Source organism: Eschrichtius robustus, chromosome 6 (assembly GCF_028021215.1).
Source record: "Eschrichtius robustus isolate mEscRob2 chromosome 6, mEscRob2.pri, whole genome shotgun sequence".
Lineage (NCBI taxonomy): Eukaryota > Metazoa > Chordata > Mammalia > Artiodactyla > Eschrichtiidae > Eschrichtius > Eschrichtius robustus.
The window spans coordinates 101,334,716-101,355,231 of NC_090829.1; the positions used below are offsets into that span (position 1 = coordinate 101,334,716).

Sequence of the window (20,516 nt, forward strand, 5' to 3'; positions counted from 1 at the left end):
TTCGTCATTTCAACTTCTGGTTTTGTTGATCTCTATTGTATCTCTGTTTTCTATTTTCCTATTTCTGCTCTTGTAATTATTTATTTCCTTCTACCTTCCCTGGGCTTTTTCTTTTGCTAAATTTGTAAGTAGGATGCTTAGCTCATTCATTTTTTAACTTTATTATTTTATAATAAGAGAACTTGTTATACATTTCCATTTATGAACTGCTTACACAGCATGGCGTGCTTTCTGCTATGTAATATTTTTATTATCGTTCAATTAGATGTACTTTAATTTCCTTTATGATTCCTTCTTTGACTCATGAATGCTATTTTTATCCAGTATTTGAGTTCTCTTCTTGAAATATTATTAATTTATACAGGTAATGTTTGTTCAGATTTATGTATATGTTTATTATTTAATTTATTCACTTCTTGCTTCTTATACTATCCTTTTGGAATCATTTTTCTTCTTACTGAAGTCCATCCTTTAGGACTTCCTTTATGGTAGGTCTTTTGGTGATGAACTCTTTTTGTTTATCTCTAAAATGTCTTTATTTTACCTCTGTTCCTAGATGATTTGGGGTTGATAAATGTTTTCTATCATAACTCTGAGAGCAGTATTCTTAAATTTTCTGTTTTCTCTTGTGCTAAGAAGTCTGCTTTAATTCTAATTGTTGTTCCTTTGTCAATGGTCTCTTCTATATGTCTAACTAATTTCAAAATTGTGCCCTTTCCCTATATTTTTTATATTCTGCAATTCTACCATAGAATTCATGCATTCTACATGTCTAGAAACATGAGTTCTTATTTTTCCTATTTTGGATATGCTGTACTTAGTGGATTCATTGGTTCTAGAAAATTTACAACCATTATTCATGTATTACATGCTCTCCATTCTTTCTGTTTGTGCTTTCTTAAAATCCAGCTCTGTATATGTTAGATTTTATTATTCTATCTTCCACATCTTTTTATTCCTCTTTTATATTTTCCTTTTACTTGTCTCTCTTATTATCATATGTGTAAAGATACATAATATATGATATGACTTTTTAATCCACTGGTTGAGTTTTTTCTTAAAATAATGATATTTTTTCATTTTAGAAGTCCCATTTTCCCCCAATCTGCCTATTCTTCTTGTCCCTTTCTCACTTTCATGATTGCATTTGTTATTTTTTTTAAACATTCCATATATAGCTGTTCTATGTATGATTCTTTAACATATGCAGTCCTTGGAATTCTAAATTTGTTTCTGATTGTTTCTGCTGATTCATTCATGTCTTGCTTTTTCCTGTGCTTCGTGTTCTTTGATTGTGATCTTATTGCCCGTTCACAGTCTGTGGTGTCTTTGGGTCCTAAATTTCGAAAGCTTTTCTCTAGAAAGAATTTATTTGTACATCTGCAAGTAGCCAGAGGCTGCTGCTAAGATGGTACCGCTTCAATTTTCTTTGAGCTACTTGGCTGAAGACCGGAGACCCAGGATCAGTTCCCCTTTTTAGCTGGTGCTCCAATACTCTGATCCTGACAACGATGCTTTCAGAGCACTGAGAGATCTACTCTCAGAGAAACTCCACTGTACCAGAATGACATCTGTTTCTCCTCCATTCTCATTATTTTTTTTTTTTGATAGGGAAGGAGAGTCCTTGAAATTTTATTTTAGTTTTTGTGAGACCAAAATTACCATCAACAGTATGCCTTACCCATACCTACTTATTTTGCAAAGAAAGAACCTTTCAGAATGCCTACTCTGGCACCATTCTAAAACCCAATAAACCACTTTCTCCCAAGACTATGTGACACAGCACTGTTTTTTCAATTAAAATAAACATAGGAGAAAATAAAGTAGAAGTTAAGGAGTGACAAATCATTCATTCATCCAATCACCTGTTTCTCACTTTTTATTGAATTATTACACTATGTCCAGCAAAGTACTAGTTGCTGGAGATGCAAAGATGCATCAGCTATGATCTCAAGAGGACTCACAACCGAGCATGGGGAGGTAAGCATGGTCACAGAAAGGTCTGCAGTAACTTGCAATTCCTTTTGTCCCTGCAAAATCTTCTCACATAGCAATTCACATATATGTTTAAAATAAAATAAAATTGCAATGAAAGACATATGGGAACTACACTTGTTTATTTTTGTAATATTTAGTAATTTTACTTTAATATTTTTGTAATATTTTGTTTTGGATGCATTCCAAACTAAGTATTTTGGGAAATTAAATTTATGAATCAAATGTACTATTATTATGATTGTAAACATTTTAAAGAAAGACATTTATAAACCCCTGTCTTGATTTGAGCATTTAAAAAGGAAAATAAGTGAATGAGAGTTATAAAATTGACTTGGTTCCTAAGGATTGAATTGGGTAAAAATCACTGAAAGTTAAAATGGTATTAATGAAAGCCATGAAGATATTCTATAATCACAAAAGGCAAAAAATTTTTAGTGAGAGTTAATTATATCTTAAGCATATTTAACCACATATAATAAGGTACTATTTAAAATTTTAATCATCCTTAACATGAATCTGTAGTGCTAAACATCATACATGTTGACATTCAATAGATATTCATTGAATCAGGGAAGGAAAGAAGAAAAGAGGGAAGAAAGGAAAGAAGGAGGGAAAGAAGGAAGGAAGGAAGGGTGACAAGGAAGGAGAAAGGAAGGGTGTCCTTGGGTTTCTTCTGCACACTGTTTCAGTCTCATCTCCTCTTCCTCACTTACTATACTCAAGCCATGGTAAACTGTCCCTTCCTTGAACTTGCCAACTTTCTTGAACTTCCTTTCTGTCTTGGGTTTTCACACAAGTGTGCCCTTTGCTTGGAGTGCGCCTCTCTTCCTATTTTGCCACAACCATTAATATTAAATATCTCCCCATCCTGGGTTAATCCCTAAACCAAAAATGAAAATGTTTTATCTCTTTAATTATTTAAAGTTGTATCCATAACGGATTTTTCTTACAGAGTTTCATTTAATGCTAAATTCTAAAGTAACTTTAGATTGTAAAAGAGTCTTGGATTTAACTTTCAGGAGACACCATGGTGTAAAGTAAAGAATTCTGGATTTTCTATTAGATAGGTAGCAAAAACGTGTAGCTCAGGACCTGGTACATAATGCGTATTTAATATATTTTAGTTCCTTCTTTCCCTTCCTGTCTTTGTTCTTCACTTTTTCCTGTATTAAAACAAAATATTAATACAAGGTAAAGTGTCCATCTGTAAGAATAAAAAGGAGTAAGTATTTTAGATTTCTGTCTTCCACAGATTACAGTACTAGACCAAAAACTGGGTTCAGAATGTCTGGTAATTAAGTAAAACTGAGAAATATATTTTATTTTTGACAACAAACTATATAATACTAAAATTAGAAAATCATATTTTTTCCTCAAACAATACTCAAGTAGGAGAACACAAGTGCTTTTTAAAATAAAGACTATCGAATAAATCAGTAGACAATAACTTCAGCTGATGTTTTTGAAGGCAGAATACAGGCATATTATTGAATTTCAACTGACTGGAGAAATTGTTTTCAAGGGGCTTAGATAATGTGTTGTACACACTTTTTACTGATCATCTAATTTAATAAAGGGATAGAAATCAGAGATTGCACATGAAATGTGTTTGTAATGTCCATTTTGTGGTCTGCTCCAAATAAATCCTTAAATGAATTTCCTATAAGACCTAGATTTCATTCAATTCAAAGACTACTTCCTTAATAAGTTCCTCTAATAAAACCAAGACAAATACTTCCTGTCTACAGACTTTGTCAAAAACCCAGGAGAATTTTTTAATCTAAGGATGTATACATGATCAAGTTGGTAACCATTACATAGGACCAGTTTAAGTTTGTTTTGGCCCTTTCACAAATTCATATCCTAACCTCAACATGTATCATGTTTGGGATATTTTATACCATTTTATACAGTTTGTCTTCATTTCAAATTTTGCCTTCAGGTGTATTTTCTTCTAGAAAATTTTATGAGCTTCAAGGTATCAAAGGAATAGATAAGATAGAATTACAAAACACCACTCACATCTGGAGACTAATTAATATTGGATGATTATAATTGGACACTCATGCACTAATATTAAGAGAAGTAGAATGTGATAAGTTTAAAAACAAAAAAGTTGATAAATGCCGATGCTCAAATCAGCTTCGCCTTGCCTTAGATTACAGACAACTACTCCTAATGACTATTTTAACTATTTTTTCCCGTAATTTTTCAGTGACAGCAACATCATCATACATAGTTTGCTTCATTTTATGAGATTCAACGTTTGCATGACAAACAGTGCTAACTGGAGAGGCTTCTAAGTTATGTTTTTAGAGCAAAGCCACCTGGATTACTCTGTTTTCCCCAGAGTGACCCTTCTGTTCTGAAAGAAAGACAATCAGGATATTCTCTGCAGGCCATTTTAATATGAAACACAAAAGCTTAGAAATCCCTTCTAAATAACTGAAGAAAACCATTAGGAGTATAGCCAGCCAGTCTCTTAGTGGAGAGGTCATGAGAGACAGTAGGCACAGAACCTCTCTGAAGAGTCCAAGGAACATTTGGTGGTTTATAATTGATTTTTCTGGGCAGATACCCCTTTTTTTCAAATAGTAATTATATCAGTGTCATTACTAATGGCTGTTGCAAGGGGCCTTGCTTTATTTTCCAAGTATGATATTTATTTGAGTATATTAGATAACACCAATCCAGATACAAACTTCTTGGGAAATGATCTTTCTTGATTTAATTTTCCATTTACACACACACACACACACACACACACACACAAACAGATTCATGCAACTCTTCTGGTTTTTTTCTATACTTAAGAGTTAACCTATTAAATATTCCCATGGCTCCTTATATAAATATCCACTTAACTTGTTTTTTATACTTTAACTAATATTGATTTGGGAAAAAGTTCAAATATTTAATTTTTTAATGACCTGAGAAGCACTACATTGGTTCATCTAATCAAGTTTAGAAATCTCTTTCATAAATTAAAATTTTAATTATTTACACAATATTAACTACTTTCCTATGTATCTTTACCGTATTAGAGTGGTTATATAGGGAGAGGAGACTTCTGTTGTTTCCAAGGGTGGCTTAATCCTTTTGTAAACCAGGGAATTGTGCTCTGGTGAGATCTGGTCTACTTTAACTATCAAAAACTGTTAAGGTCATGCAAGAGTCAAAACAACATGAATTCTTAGTTACAGCTGAATACGAGGCCAAAGTTCTATGTAAATTTTTCTGTTTAACTTTCATCATGAGGAGTATGCATAGGATTGCTTACTTGGAAATGTAGTTAGGTTGTTTATGTTACTTTTATTTTAGAGACAGAAAAAAAACTACAAGGGCTTTTAAATGACATGACTGAGTTATTTGTAAAAAAAGAGATCATATGTGTATGTGTTAACTTCATATGTGTATGAAGTTAAGCTTTATATGTTGAATTTTGGACAGAATAGGCCAATCTTCTGGGGAAATTCTAAAAAATGGAATGGCCATATCACTGAACTATGTAGAGTATGTTTTAAAAATTATTGGCATTTCAGAATAGGTACATTGCATTTTCTCAGAGATAATTATTTTGTTGAAGGCAAATTGAAATATCATAGATTCTTCCAAGAAGCCTGATATGGTGGCCAGCTTCCAAAACTGACCTTGATGATCCCCACACCTAGTATTGGGTTGGCCAAAAAGTTCGTTCAGGTTCTTCCATAAAATGTTATGGAAAAACCCGAAGGAACTTTTCGGCCAACCCAATATTTATACCATTATGCAGTCCCCTTCCAGGGTTGAACTGTGTGTCTAATAAAATATGACAGAAGTGATAGTAATTGCTAAGATTAGATTATAAAAGACACTGCCTCTTTGGTGTTAAATGTGCACTCTCTTTTAGATGTGGTCAGGTCCCCATGAACAGTAGCTGAAGCTTTCAGCCCAAGTCACATGAATAAGCTGGAAAAAAAGTTGCCCTGCCTCGTTAAGCTTTCAGCTGACTGCAGCCCATGACAGCTTGTCTGCAACCCCATGGGAGACCCAGAGCCAGAACTACCCAGCTAAGTCACTCCTGGATTCCTGATTCTCAGACATTTTGTGAGATAATACACACTCATTGCTTAAAACTGCTCAGTTTTGGGGTAATTTGTTATGTAGCAATAGAAAACTAATACACTTGATCTGTAGATGAGGTTAATGTTCAGTATCTTTTCCTATAAGGGAAGTAGCTTCCAAATGGTGGTGCTTTCTGAGGCAATACAGAATATTAGAAGAGGACTGGCCTTGCATTCAGGGAAACTGTATGGTCAATATCACACAAGCCACAATTCTTCTGGGTCTAGCTTCCTAATAAATATCAGAGAGTTAGATTAAATTTGCCCTAATAACCATTCATATTTTTAACCTCTATACTCCTAAGAGGGTTCTCACGCTCTCTGTTTGGGAATCTCTTTGTATGTGAAATCTTTACTTATTTACCACAACATTGCCAACTTTTCAATATATCTCTATTTTCATGAATGATTGATAATTGGAGAGAAGGGCTTCCCTGGTGGCGCGGTGGTTGAGAGTCCGCCTGTCAATGCAGGGGGCACGGGTTCGAGCCCTGGTCCTGGAGGATCCCACATGTCGTGGAGCAGCTGGGCCCGTGCGCCACAGCTGCAGAGCCTGCGCTCTGGAGCCCGCGAGTCACAGCTGCTGAGCCCGTGCGCCTGGAGCCTGTGCTCCGCAGCGGGAGAGGCCACCACAGTGAGAGGCCCGCACACCACGGCGATGAGTGGCCCCCACTCGCCGCAACTAGAGACAGCCTGCACACAGCAACGAGGACACAGTGCAGCAAAAATATAAATAAATAAATAAATAAATAAATAAATAAATAAATAAAATAATTAGAGAGAAAAGGTTGCTATTGCAAAGATGGTACATGAGAGAAAGAGAATGTTTGGCTGCTGTGTATCCTCTGCATAACCTACTTTGGCCTTTAAAGAGTATAAAGAAAGACACAGAAGAAATGAAACCATGAGGGAAGACATGGTGGACCCATTAGAGTAATTTACCCTACCTAGAGAGTAATGAAATAATAAAATCTGCCAAAATAAATAGAACACCATGCTTCATGAATTATTCTCATACATAAAAAACTTACAAGAGTGAGAATCTTGTATCAAAGCGAAACATGGCCTGTATTGTCATCAATATATCTAATGTGTACTTGGAAAGTACAATAAGAATGAAACTATTTTCCATGTTTATGGCCATACTACTGTACAGTTATGTCTAATTTCAAAGAAAAAAATTTTCTGTATCTTATTTAATGTCAAATGTTTTACAGTTCATAAACTATGTAAATTCATAATTTAAGATATCAATTTTTGTAATTTCCAAATTAGAATGTTATCACATGCTTATCCTAAAACTTCTTAAGTGACAATAAAATAATATTATGGGATGGTATCAATTGATTAATATTGATGTGGATGGTAATTTTTAAATGTAGGAACTGGTTCTGTGCCATAGTCCACACATTCGTTACTGTCTTTACCCCTGTTTTACTTATTACCATATGATCGATAAAATAGAATAATCCTTTTGATGGTCACGTTTGCACTTTGGGTAAGATGGCATTCTGTTTGGGTGACAAAAATTTGAAGGACCTACTGTACCTACTAGAACCATATTAAAATCAAAACTGGTAATGACACTGAAACTAATACCAGTTTTAGTAGGGTCTATGTATTGAATGCTTACTCTTTCCCAGTAGCAAATGAAATGATTCACATTTAAAAGTCTCATTTAATCTACTCCTCATAATAGCTTATGTGGGTGTTATCATTTCTCTCCTAACAGATGAAGAAGTTAAGTTTTAAGGAAATAAAACTAGTTGTCTATGGTCACAAAGCTAACTGGTTTCAAAGCCTGAATTCTAACCCAGGTCTGTTCAAATCCACTATGACTAGATAGAATATTTATTATTGTGTAAAATATTTTGCTTCACAAATATCAATGTGAATTAACTAAAAAGCCACCAAAAGTTAAAAAAGCAACACAAGAAAAATGAAATAAGCAACAGTCCAGTCACTTTTAACGTTCCATCAATATCTAAATATATTTTTATCACAGTTTCTTATTAAGTTGCCAGCTGGAGGTTAAAATCTAAGTGGTAATCATGAAGTAGGTAGGTGTCTCTCAATTAGCTAGCAGCTAATTAACTTGTCTTAAAATGAATTAATACAAGTAGAGTGCACTCAGTAAACTACTATTTGTTAACATTATTTTTGTTTTTTCATAATCCAAGTTAAGTATTAACACCAAAATGTTTTTCTCTACCTTCATTCAAGATTGGAAAAGTAGTTTTAAGGACTAGAAATGTGCAAATATTTTAGCTTCTAACTCATTTTTGTTTTCCTAATTCATCCAACAAAATCAAATCTTGGCCTTGCAATAAATAAGGGTTCTCTAGCTCCAGAAGAACAGGTTTCCTAATACTGGATACACTACAGTCTTGGATGTTAGACATTCCCTCCAGCAATAAAAAAAAAATCTGCAAATCAAGTCAGGCAGCAGAGGCACACATAAGCTTACATATTTCTTAAATAAAAAGTTGGATTTTCTTTATAATACTGCAATATTTTGATATCTATGGGGTCTAATAAAAACTGTGCTTAAAAATGCAGTTTAAAAACACATACACACCTTTCACAGAAGTATTTATTGGAGTGAACTATCCAAGGAGGAAACCCCACCAAATTCCTGACTGACTACTAAGAAAAGTTGCTAGCTCTACCTTACCCTCTGTATGGTCCATATTTATTTCCTCTCTTAGTGTTTCCTAATAAATCCCTGAAGGAAAATGGGGCTAAACAATGCACTCTGTAAACAGCCACCTTGTATTCTATAGGAAATCTCACAAGGTAACTTCACGTGATTTATCATACAATTACAGGCTTTAAAATCCTCAGAAGAAATGAATGCATCTTTGTTCAGTTTATAGATTTCCTCATTAAGTGCAAGATGAAAAAATAGTAGTACAGTATCAGAAGAGAAAAAAGTAAATTTATGAATTGGTAATTATGTTTGTACTTGTAGCCCCAAATTGTAATTGTTTAAGGAATAGGCAAAAATATGGTTGTATTTTTAACTGCACTTTAAAGAGCAAACCTTACATTTCTCCCAAGGGAGTATGACTCAGTCAACACTTTAACAAGGCCATTGATCAGGGGAAACTTGCTAAGGGTTAGATAACATAATCTACCAGAGTTGCAATTCTTAGCTTGAAATTTATATTAGAAAATCTGGCAAGATTTGCCTACAGGCATTATACAGTAGTATTTACCCTTTCATCATTTTAGGATAGAAAGTTAGATATCTGACTTGTACATTTGGCTTTCTGAAGTAATAACGTTATATTTACATTTTACATTAATGGAAGAGCAGTTCTTTGAAGGCTGAATGAAGTCTGAATTCATGGCAATATCACACTCAAATAATTGGTGCTTGTCTATGGGATTTTTGTTTGTCTGATTGTCACCAAACTAGATCAGAAATTTAGAGGAACCTTGAATTTGTGTCCTTGTTACTTCCCAGAAAATTTTTTTCTGAAGGAATGAAACTATAACGGAAAAATGCTAATTTTGCATACTCTGAGGCTATCCTGATTCTGGTGGGCACTAACCTAGACACTTTCCTAGAATAGTTTCAAGTATTCTGTCCCAGCACCTGCCCCTACTTAAAGGGACATTTGTGATCCTCTTAGAATTTGGTATGGTGGGTTCTATAACCTCTACTCCAAGCTGTATGTTCCATTGTATTATTTCTTCCCTCCAAACAATAATTTTTAAGAGGAGGTAGAAATTTATAGGAGTAGTAATTAATCTTTTAAAAATAGCCTTATATTTTTATCTTTTCTTAGAAATGCAAAACTTGGTTGTAAATATATAGATTTCCAGATTGTTGAAGAAACTGAATTACTCTTTCACCCTTAAGATTTTTATATACTTTCCTGTAATTTTTTAATATCTCATATTTTCATTGGAAACATCAAATCGCTCATTCCTTCATTACTCTTACTTGATAATTTCTTATCAGCTTGCATAGCAAAGCCAGACACAATAAAATAATAATAAGCTTATGCAATCATGGAATTTCAGAATTGGAAAATAATCTAGTTTACTCTAACCTCATCAAAAAAGAGATGAAGACATGGAATACATTAAAGTGATGAGGAAGCAATTTAAGAAAAGTCTGACCAGGAATATCAAAGCAACTGGTTATGACTTCAGGATGTGAAATTGAATTAAAATGTTATGAAATTTAGAGCTGATTGAAATATAGCAAGTTGGCAGAAGTGTGATTAATGAGCAGCCTTAGCTAGTATTACAACGTCAGGGCTAAGATTGCACTTCTGGTGACTACATACCACCAAAAGAATCCAGGCCCTTTGAGCACAGTGAAGTGGGTATTGTTTTATCCTTGAAAACCAAAACATAAACTTTGATACTCATTATGCTTATAACCTCCATTTCAGTCTATAAATTTAGATATATTCTAAAGTTTGAAATGAAGTATATTGACTTTGTTCTACCAATTTTAGTTTTTCCTCTTTTGGATGTATCAAATCTTTGACATACTAAATCTAGCTTCTGTAATTTTAAACAAATCCATTTTTCAAATCAAACAAAAGGTAGTATGACTCTTATGAAACAGAAGACAATTTAAAGCTAGAGGAGTCAGTAGACATTTGCAATTTTCCTATGTGTGCAAACCTTATACTAGATGCATAGTGCAAATATCTTTCAATTTCTTTCTATTCAGATACGTTCAAACCATACAGATGCTGCTGTTGATGCAGTGCTGGCACCAGTCCCAGGTTTGCGACCACGAAAATCTCTGCTCCAGGCACTGTGGGGACCCCCTGGGCTCACTAAACCAGACAGGCTTCTACATAGTGTGGTGTTTGCTACACAACGTGGAAATTGGCAATGAAATCTCTGTAATGAGTGTTTGCATCAGTAAATTCCCTTGCCATCCATTTTTTATCAGGTAATGTTGTTTCAATTAGTACCAAATGTTCATATCCAATTTCTCTGTGGTGGACATGGCAACAAATAAGAATTATGAAAAGAAAGGAAAAAAGAGAACACAAAACTTTTATTTAGCAGCTCAGGAATTTGCTGATTCCATTAGAAACAACTCAACTGTATCTGAAACTGACTTGGTCCTTTATTTACTGCATTTTGCTTCGGATTAATATTTTAGGTTCAAATATCACACAAGACATGTAACATCTACAGAGGTTCTAGCCAGTTATAAAGATGGTTCAATATTCAAGTTCACGTGTATGTTTAGAGGGTTGTGGTTATTCTCCCTCTATCCACACCTTTAAAGTGAGGTAATGGAGAAGTGGTGCCTCTAGAGACAGCTTCAAGTGTGGTCCTGGGCGAGGCAGTGCTAGCCTTCCCTGTGATCTGTTTCAAATGTAAACCCTCATCCCACCTCCTTTAAGCCACCTCCAGTCAACTGAATCAGAACCTGCATTTCAGCAAGTTCCTCCTGTAATCCAGGGAATCCATATGCCCTTTCCTCAACCACACTTTTCTTAGTTCCTATATGAAAAACATGTTTCAATTTACATGCAAGTTTACATTTACGTTACAAAATGTACACATTAGATGGTCATTGTGGAAGGAGGATGCAGAGAATAAATGAGAAATGTTTCTGTACCTAAACAGTGGATAGAGGTAAGAGTAGCATTCGTGGAAGCGAACAGAAAATTCTCTTCCGCTTTTGGGCAAACACCTAAGTGAAGGAAATACAACAGAAGAAAATAAGAAATGTATATTGACAATTTTATAAGGAAGGAGAGAAGGATTTTTTTCTTTTTCAGTTGATTATTTCTACAATAGTTGCTTCATATATTTTTAATCAAATAAAGATGCAGATTTACTGCTTATATATTTTAGGGAAAAAGTAGTATTTATTGAATTATTATCTTGGGGGAAAAACTACCCTGAGAAAGTAGAATAAGAGGGGAGAGAAGGAAGAAAGAGACTTATTCTGCAAAGTTTGTTATTGAGAAGTATGAGACTTTTATAAAAGATACCAATGATTCAACCTCCTATCGAAAGAGACTACTTTAAATCATCCCTGAGCGATGAAAATATTTCCCATAATGAAAAGCTTCCCACAAATCTCTCCACCTTTTTTAAAAACAATACAGTGTTTTCATGACATGAAATTACATATTTTATATAAACCTCGTAGATACTCAATTCTATAATTGGTAGAGTAGGTGAAACTATGGTAAGTTAAACAAATTCAGAATTTTATAATTATTGACCATCTGTACATAAGAAATGTTTCCTTTCTTATGATGACATTTCTTAAGCAAAATCTAAAAATTGCTGACTGGTAAAAAAAGAAAAATTAATGAGAGAATTGTAAGGAAAAGACTTTACCATTCACAGGTCTTTAAATATTGGATGTAAGAATAATGAACTATTATGGAGGATTCATGTTTGCAAAATGAGCTACCAGTTGGTAATTAGTGGAGCTGTACAGCACCCTGATGAGGTAGGTATATTTTATCGCTGCCATTTTATAGATGCAAAATGGGCAGCAGAGAGTAATGAAGGGAACCTAGAAAATCAGCATCAGCAGAAAGCACTGACTTTTCTGAGACATCCAACTGTGATGCAAGTAGGTGTTAACAACCACTTATTGCCTGGGTTATTTTGGTGAAGTTACTTAGGTTTCTTGTACCTTAGTTTCTTCATCTGTAAAATGGGAAGGGTAATAGTACTTATTATAAAGTGTTGCTACTGGAATTGAATTGCTTAATACATAAAAAACACTTTTAAAAGTATCTAGCATATAATTGGCCAACTATCGTTGCCTATGAATTATGAGCTATGTGCCTTTCTGAGTGCTAAGGATATGAACCGTGGACAAAAGAAATCCCTGCCCTCATGTGCTTACATTCTATTTATTAACAGAGCATTGTCTCAGCTGATGGATACCAGTGTGTGTGTCCTTCTTATGAACAGGTAGAAACAGGAAGTCCTGGGGGCTTTCTTTCTTTTTTTCTTAATTGTTAGGGGTAATTTCACAGTGGTTGGTCAGTTGTTTCAATTTCCTCTGAATGAGTTCTGAACAAAGAGAGGATTTTATTAATTTCTTTAGAATTTGACTGAAAGCAAACAGTGGTGTTAGGCACTGACTTGAGGTTGGGTGACAAAGACAAACAATAAATGATCTCCTTTATTCAGGGCCTTACAAACTAGTGAGGGAGTCAGATACACACATAAATGACGCTAATCAAGACTGTCTTTGATAAATATAACAAAAGAACAAAGAAGCAAGAGAAAGAAAAGTGCTATGGGCAGAGAAACAAAGGAGAAGAAATATTAAAACTGTGAAAACAAAGGGTAAAGAAAGGAGGTAGGAGCAGAGCTAAGGGAATGGTGTATTTGATGTTCAATGAGAGTTTTGATATTTAGTGACTGCAAGAGGGTCTGCAACATGTCGAAGGTGGAGACTGAGGGGTTGGGGACAGATGATGTCTTACTGACTTATTGAAATAACTTTCTAAGCCCAAGATGGAACCGCTCCCGTCCGGAGTGCCAAGTCAGCAAACCAAAACTTTGATAATTTTGTGTCTCTGTAAAAGCTCTGCTGGATCAAAAACTCAGTATATCCACAGATAGCCAATAAGCACATGAAAAGGTGCTCATCATTGCTAATTATTAGAGAAATGCAAATCAAAACTACAATGAGGCACCACCTCACACCAGTCAGAATGGCCATCATTAAAAAGTCTACAAATAACAAATGCTGGAGAGGGTGTGAAAAAACGGAACCCTCCTACACTGTTGGTGGGAATGGAAGTTGGTTCAGCCACTATGGAAATCAGTATGGAGGCTCCTCAGAAAACTAAAAATAGAATTACCATGTGATCCAGCAATCCCATTCCTGGGTATATATCCAGAGAAAACTATAATTCAAAAAGATACATGCACCCCTATGTTCATAGCAGCACTATTCACAATAGCCAAAACATGGAAACAACCTAAATGTCCATTGACAGATGAATGGATAAAGAAGATGTGGTACATATATACAGTGGAATATTACTTAGCCATAAAAAGAACGAAATAATGCCATTTGTAGCAACATGGATGCAACTAGAGATTACCATACTAAGTGAAGTAAGTCAGAAAGAGAAACACAAATACCATATGATGTCACTTACATATGGAATCTAAACTATGACACAAATGTCATATTTCTGCTCTCTATGAAGCAGAAACAGACTCACAGACATAGAGAACAGATTTGTGGTTGCCAAGTGGGGCTGGTGGGGGAGGGACAGACTGGGAGTTTGGGGTTAGTAGATGCAAACTACTACATATAGAATGGATGGACAACAAAGTCCTACTGTAAAGCACAGGGAACTATATTAAGTGTCCTGGGATAAACCATAACAGAAAACAATACAAAAAAGATTGTATATATATGTATAACTCACTTTGCTGTACAGCAGAATTAACAGAACATTGTAAGTCAACTATACTTCAATTAAAAAAAAAAACACGCAGTATATCCAGTTACCCAGTCCCCAAACGCCAAGCCAGCTCTGGGCTCTATACTTCTTTCCTTGTTCATTCTCACCCTAAACAAGGTTGACTGTGTGGCTCCAGCCAATCAGATGTTTTCTCTTTTTCTCTCCCTTGTTCTTTATTCCTTGTACTATAAAAGCTCCCTGCCTTCCAGCCCATTTGGCACTTCCTTGAAAGGAGACCATCCACTTCATGAAGTGTTATATAAAGTGTGTATCACCTAAATTGTCTTCATGGTTTTTAACAGATCCCTCATTATGAGGAGGCTCTACTTTGAAGGAAAGCATTGTTAGTAAGTAAATACAAAATATAAACTTTTTTGGTAACATGCGTGACTTTCTTCATTATTTTAAGTGACTTTTCATATTCAAACTATATTCATGTGAGTTTAAAAAAATAAAACACTTTTTGAGTATGAAAAGAGAAAAATAACCAAGAATTGGGGGAGTATAATTAACTGAATAGAGAATATCTAATTAATTATAACCCACAAACAATATATTTTCTTCTCCATAGCCCTCTCATCACACAAACACACACACACACACACACACACACACACACACACACACAGAAACAAAAGACAATCATAGCAGGGTTTTAATTTTTATATATAATTATGATGTGAAGATTATTCCCTGTGGTGATATATTTTTTTAAATGTATGTATGTATTTAATTTTAGTATACATAAGTTCTTTGAAAGACAGTATAACATATCTATTTAACTGTACAAACACAAACATAGTAGCATTTGGAAACAGCTAAAAATGGAAGAGATTATCTTTCTGGACCCTTATTTTACAGATGAGAAAACACGCCTAAGAAAGTTAAAGTCTGAGCCAAACTCAAATTTTTGAACATTTACGCCAGAGCCTTTTTCTAAGCAAAGGTCACTGGTAACAACAGTATGTGTTTGACCTCAGATATTTGTAGACACTTCACATTCTAAGCAGCTTAACTTCTCTCCTGATTTACAGAATAATGCTCCTAACACAATAACTTAATAAAACAGCATGAATTCCTCAGAGAATGGAGGAATATTGATCATTTGTGTATTAATTAAGTTTAGCAATATACTATATCTTTGACTGAAAGGAAATGTAAAGTTTAAATGCCATAAATTAAAGACTGAGGCACCAATATTAAAGACTGAGGAGATTATGGATATCATAATGAGCCGAGGAGTAAAATTCTCTCATAGCTCTCTGAGCATTGAGGTGCCTTAGTTATTAGTTGGTGTGCCATGAGATCTACCTGGATCACCTTTACCTGTTCCTGCTCCCATCCCCTAGCTTCTATGTGTTTTGCATTTAAAGGCTTGTACCTGCCATCTACTTTAGACACCTAAACTTGGGCAACTGGAGCCACAGTGGAGAACCAGATGAGCCTATGACTTTTTCCTGAAAACCACATGTATATGTCCGTTCCGGCCTGTGGTCAATGACTGACTGGAGCCTGAGTATGGAAGCTCAGCTTCTTTGTCTCCATACGATGAACTCTGAGACGTAATTTAGACTCCAGAGCTCCCCTGCTCACTCTGAGTTTGATTTGCATCTTCCTTCATAGTCCTGCCTCCCCATGTCTTACCAGTTCTCCTGGGAGTGCTCTTCATTAATCACTTACACACAGATTCCCATCTCAGGGTCTGCCTTTGGGCAACTTGATCTAGGACAGCTACCAAAGCTATTGAGGATCTATCCATTCATCCATCCACCCATATTTATCTATATTTGCTACCTCGCTCTCTCTTACCTCCATCTATGTACTTCCACCCCTCATCCCATTCTAACCCAATAGGTAACACCTAAAACAGCATATTTCCATTCCATATTCTGTATGTTAATATAACCACACAAAAATATACATAGATGGGGGAATGTTTGTGTTCCCAAAATAGGATCATTTGTACATGTACTGCTTTGTATTTTGCTTTTCTTACTGAACTATATTTAGATTCCTAATAAAGAAATTAGCACTTTTAACTAAGAGTTCTATTGTAGGTTGCCCTAGTTATAAGCTTTATAAAAATAATTCTTGGGAGGAGAAACCGCGTTATAGATATAGATATATAAAAGGTACAGTAAGAATCTGAAGTCATAGTTGGGAAAAGTTTTAATGCTGTCAGTCATTTTATGCATTATGTATTTATGTATGAAGATATCATAATTTTTATTTAGTTTGTACCTAATTCCCATGCTATTGTGCTCTGATTCTATATTGTACTATATAATATGCCAAATATTTCCCTAATGCTTTCTTAAATGATATTTCATACTGACTTCATACACTCTTCACCTTCAGGTCTGTTCATAATTAATCTTTACCATCCACTAGAAGAGTTGATATCTTTATTTCCATTTTATAAATGTGAAGTCTGAGACATAGGGAGATTAATAGACTTCTTCCTGACCACAAGCATAATGAGAGTCAGAGTCAGTACATGAATTAGGAATCCTTGGCCTCCAACTCCATGTTTAATCCATTAGCACTCGATCACTGCCATTTTCTTACAAAATAAACTCCTTCATAACATTATTTATTCTATCATTCAAACATGGATATTATGTCAATGACCATCTTTCAGAATATTATTAATTTATAAAGTTTTGACTGGATGAATGTGGTTCTCTTTTTATGCAATCAGTATAATTTTTCTTTAATTGGAAATATTGCAAGTTATTTTCGTCTTCAAACATACGAAGTAAAAATGACAATAGAATAAGAGCGATTTTCTGCGTATGAAATATAACCTTTATAAAACAGAGAAATATTTTTATTCTGAAAAGTTGCTTAAAAATATGTGTGCATTGCTTTTTAAATACTCTGAATTTTGGGGTACATGAAGATATATTTAAACGAGTGGATGGAAAATACGTATATTTTTGTGACAGGATGCTACGGGTGGTAACATTTGAAAGAATAGCCCAACAGGATTTCTGAGCACATGTTGGCTAGACCAATGTGCAGAATCTATAATCCAATTAAACTGAGTCAATTCCTCCTTTCTTAGACTATGGATTTATCCATGTCAGTTAATAATAATGATAGTTTTCATTGACTACATAATTCTGAAATTACTAGATACAGCCATGCTACTGAGTTACTTCTCCCCTTTTCAAACTTACATTTGCTCAGAAGCAGCAGAATAGAAAAATAAAGACTTCTATTTCTCTTCTTGCCCTATGTTTCTCCATAGGAAACCTAAATTTATTTGTGATGTTCCTTTGCTTCTAGTAAGTTACAGAAACACAAGTTCTTTCTTATTTTAATATACCACTGGGAATTATACATAATTTTTACATTATAATTTTTTTTAATGTAATGCTCACTTTATCAATATTCCAGGGTAGTATCAGCCCAATGGGACATATTATCAGAATTGACTATATGTTCTGCTATAATATTTATAGGACAATATCATAATGGTGAGGGATGGAGGGAAAAGCATAAAGAAAGAATGTATGTGAATACCATAAAACTAAGGAAGTATATAATTTGGGAAAACATAGTAACTGAGAACAATTTTAAATGACAGAAATGGAAATTAAGGTTAAAAGTTGATTTATTAACCATATTTATCTTGCTAACTTATAAAATAAATCAGCTGACCTGAATGTAAAGAAAATTTTTAATTCATCAGCTATTTCCATTTAAACCTTAAATCATACTTTCCAAATTTTAGCGGACTGTAACTTTAAACTCATTGGCAAAGGATACGGCCTACACGAAATTGCTTTAGATTATGGTAATGCCATTTTACTATTTCTTCCCAAGTGAGTTTTAGAAACAATGTTATGTCAATTAAACTGTAAGTTGAAGGAGTTACAACTTCTTACTCTATTGTAAAACTCCCTAGAGTAAGTGAAAGTAGAGATGAACGTCTTGTGTCTTCTACTTTAATCTGACATAAAACAAGACAAATTAATTAAGAAATTATAAGCACAATAGTATATTAGAGAGTATTCAAAGACATAGTAGGTATGAAGTTAGGCCGAAAAAGAATAGGTTTTAAAGTAAAATAATATTGTATAACAACATGTTTAGTATATACATATATGCATATATATGTATATGTAGATTTTTAGGAAGCTCCAAATAAGACCTACTTTCTCATAGTACTTGATCTCGTAGTCCAGTATGGGTCCATTGGAAAAAGCAGGTGCTTGCCATGATATGGCAATGCTATTTTGGGATGCCCAGTCCTTCCTTACCATACCTATCAGGGAAGGTGCTGAAAGGAAAGAAAATAACTGAGAATTAATTGGCAGGAATCATTCTCCATAATCCTTTCTTTAATATTTTGTCTTCTAAGGAAAACACGATTCTTGTTGAAGAGGACATTAGTTACTGATGTCAGAGTAATATGATAGGATCTCCTATATTCAATCCAAATAAAATATTAAAATATATTTAGAAACATTATTAAGGAACATAGGAAAGACTCAGTCCACGAATAAGGACCAGAACTCATCATCTCTGGTTTTGTTAGGGGACAACAATTTTTCTTAAACAGGCTTTGGTTTTGGGCTACAACTTGAAGTACAATAGACTTGACTTCTATATTTAATCAAATCTAAGTCTGCTATAGAAAATCCTCTGCAATTACAAGATCATTTACAGACTTTCCTTCAAGACTTGGTACTTTATAAAGTCTTAGTACTTTATAGAAGTTTATATCACAAACTTCTTAACTACAGTAAATTTTTGCTTATCAATGTGAGGATTATTTCTTTTGCATGGTTTCTATGACATTTGAATAAAAACGAAATATTTAATTTCTGAAGTTCATTTTCACAATCATGTCTATCTTCTTTTTCTATGTAACATTGTTTTAACAATCCAATCCTAACCGAAAGTAATCTTGTGTTAAACTTCAAAATTTACCTAGAATGTATATACTGCAGGTTCTTTTATCTAACAAAATACTTCTCATTTTTAAATATTCCAATTACTCATAAAAGGAGTTTTTTACATAGAAATTAAAACTTACTCTTAAAAAATACAAATTAAATATACTGAGATACCATTTCTCATCTATTAGATTGGCAAAAAATCCAAAAATTTGACACCAGGCTCTGTTGGCTAGGCTATGGGAAAAAGCACTTTAATACATTGTTGGTGTAAAGGCAAAATGGCACAATCCTTATAAAGGGAAATTTAACAATTTAAGGCAAATTATATATTCATTTATGCTTTGGCTTTTGGGACGCTATCTGAAAGAAACACTGCAGAAATACAAAGTAACATATTTATAAGACTACTCACTGAGATTTATTTGTAAAGATTGGAAACAATTTAAATGCCCATCAATAAGGGACTGATTGAAAAAACTACGCTACATCCACCAGAGAATTATGAAATTGTAAAAAGGAATTGTGACCATATATAAATACTAGAATGGAGTTATTTCAGGATATATTTTTAAGTGAAGAAAGTGAGATGGAGAAAAATGTATAAAAAACAATGTAAGGATAAGCCTAGAATAAAAACGAATAATAATGGTTACCCTTAGAGGGTGGGAGGCAATAGGATGGACACTACAGGGTGAGAAGCAAAACATCTCTGAATATATCTTCCCCAAAGGTTTACTTTGGAACCCTGTAAATATTTTAAATAATTAAAAAACAAATTAACGTTTAAAAGAGCAATCTCAAAAAATCAGTAGAAAGAAACCTGTGTACTTAGTTGAAAGCATAGCCTTCAAGAGGAACTACTTAAAATGACATTAAAACCCAGTAACTTTGGGCTTCCCTGGTGGCGCAGTGGTTGAGAATCTGCCTGCTAATGCAGGGGACACGGGTTCGAGCCCTGATCTGGGAAGATCCCACATGCCGCGGAGCAACTAGGCCCGTGAGCCGCAACTACTGAGCCTGCGCGTCTGGAGCCTGTGCTCCGCAACAAAAGAGGCCGCAAT

The 20,516-nt window shown here is 34.3% G+C and overlaps 1 protein-coding gene across 2 annotated transcripts in view; it reads right to left on the reverse strand.

The window, feature by feature from the left end:
• Positions 1-20,516, reverse strand: part of EPHA6 (EPH receptor A6) — an 839,145-nt gene that overhangs the window by 312,719 nt on the left and 505,910 nt on the right. For both annotated transcript variants that reach the window (XM_068545596.1, XM_068545595.1), the window contains exon 6: positions 18,709-18,833. In XM_068545596.1, the coding sequence (XP_068401697.1) occupies positions 18,709-18,833 (125 nt within the window). The remainder of the gene's footprint in view (positions 1-18,708; positions 18,834-20,516) is intronic.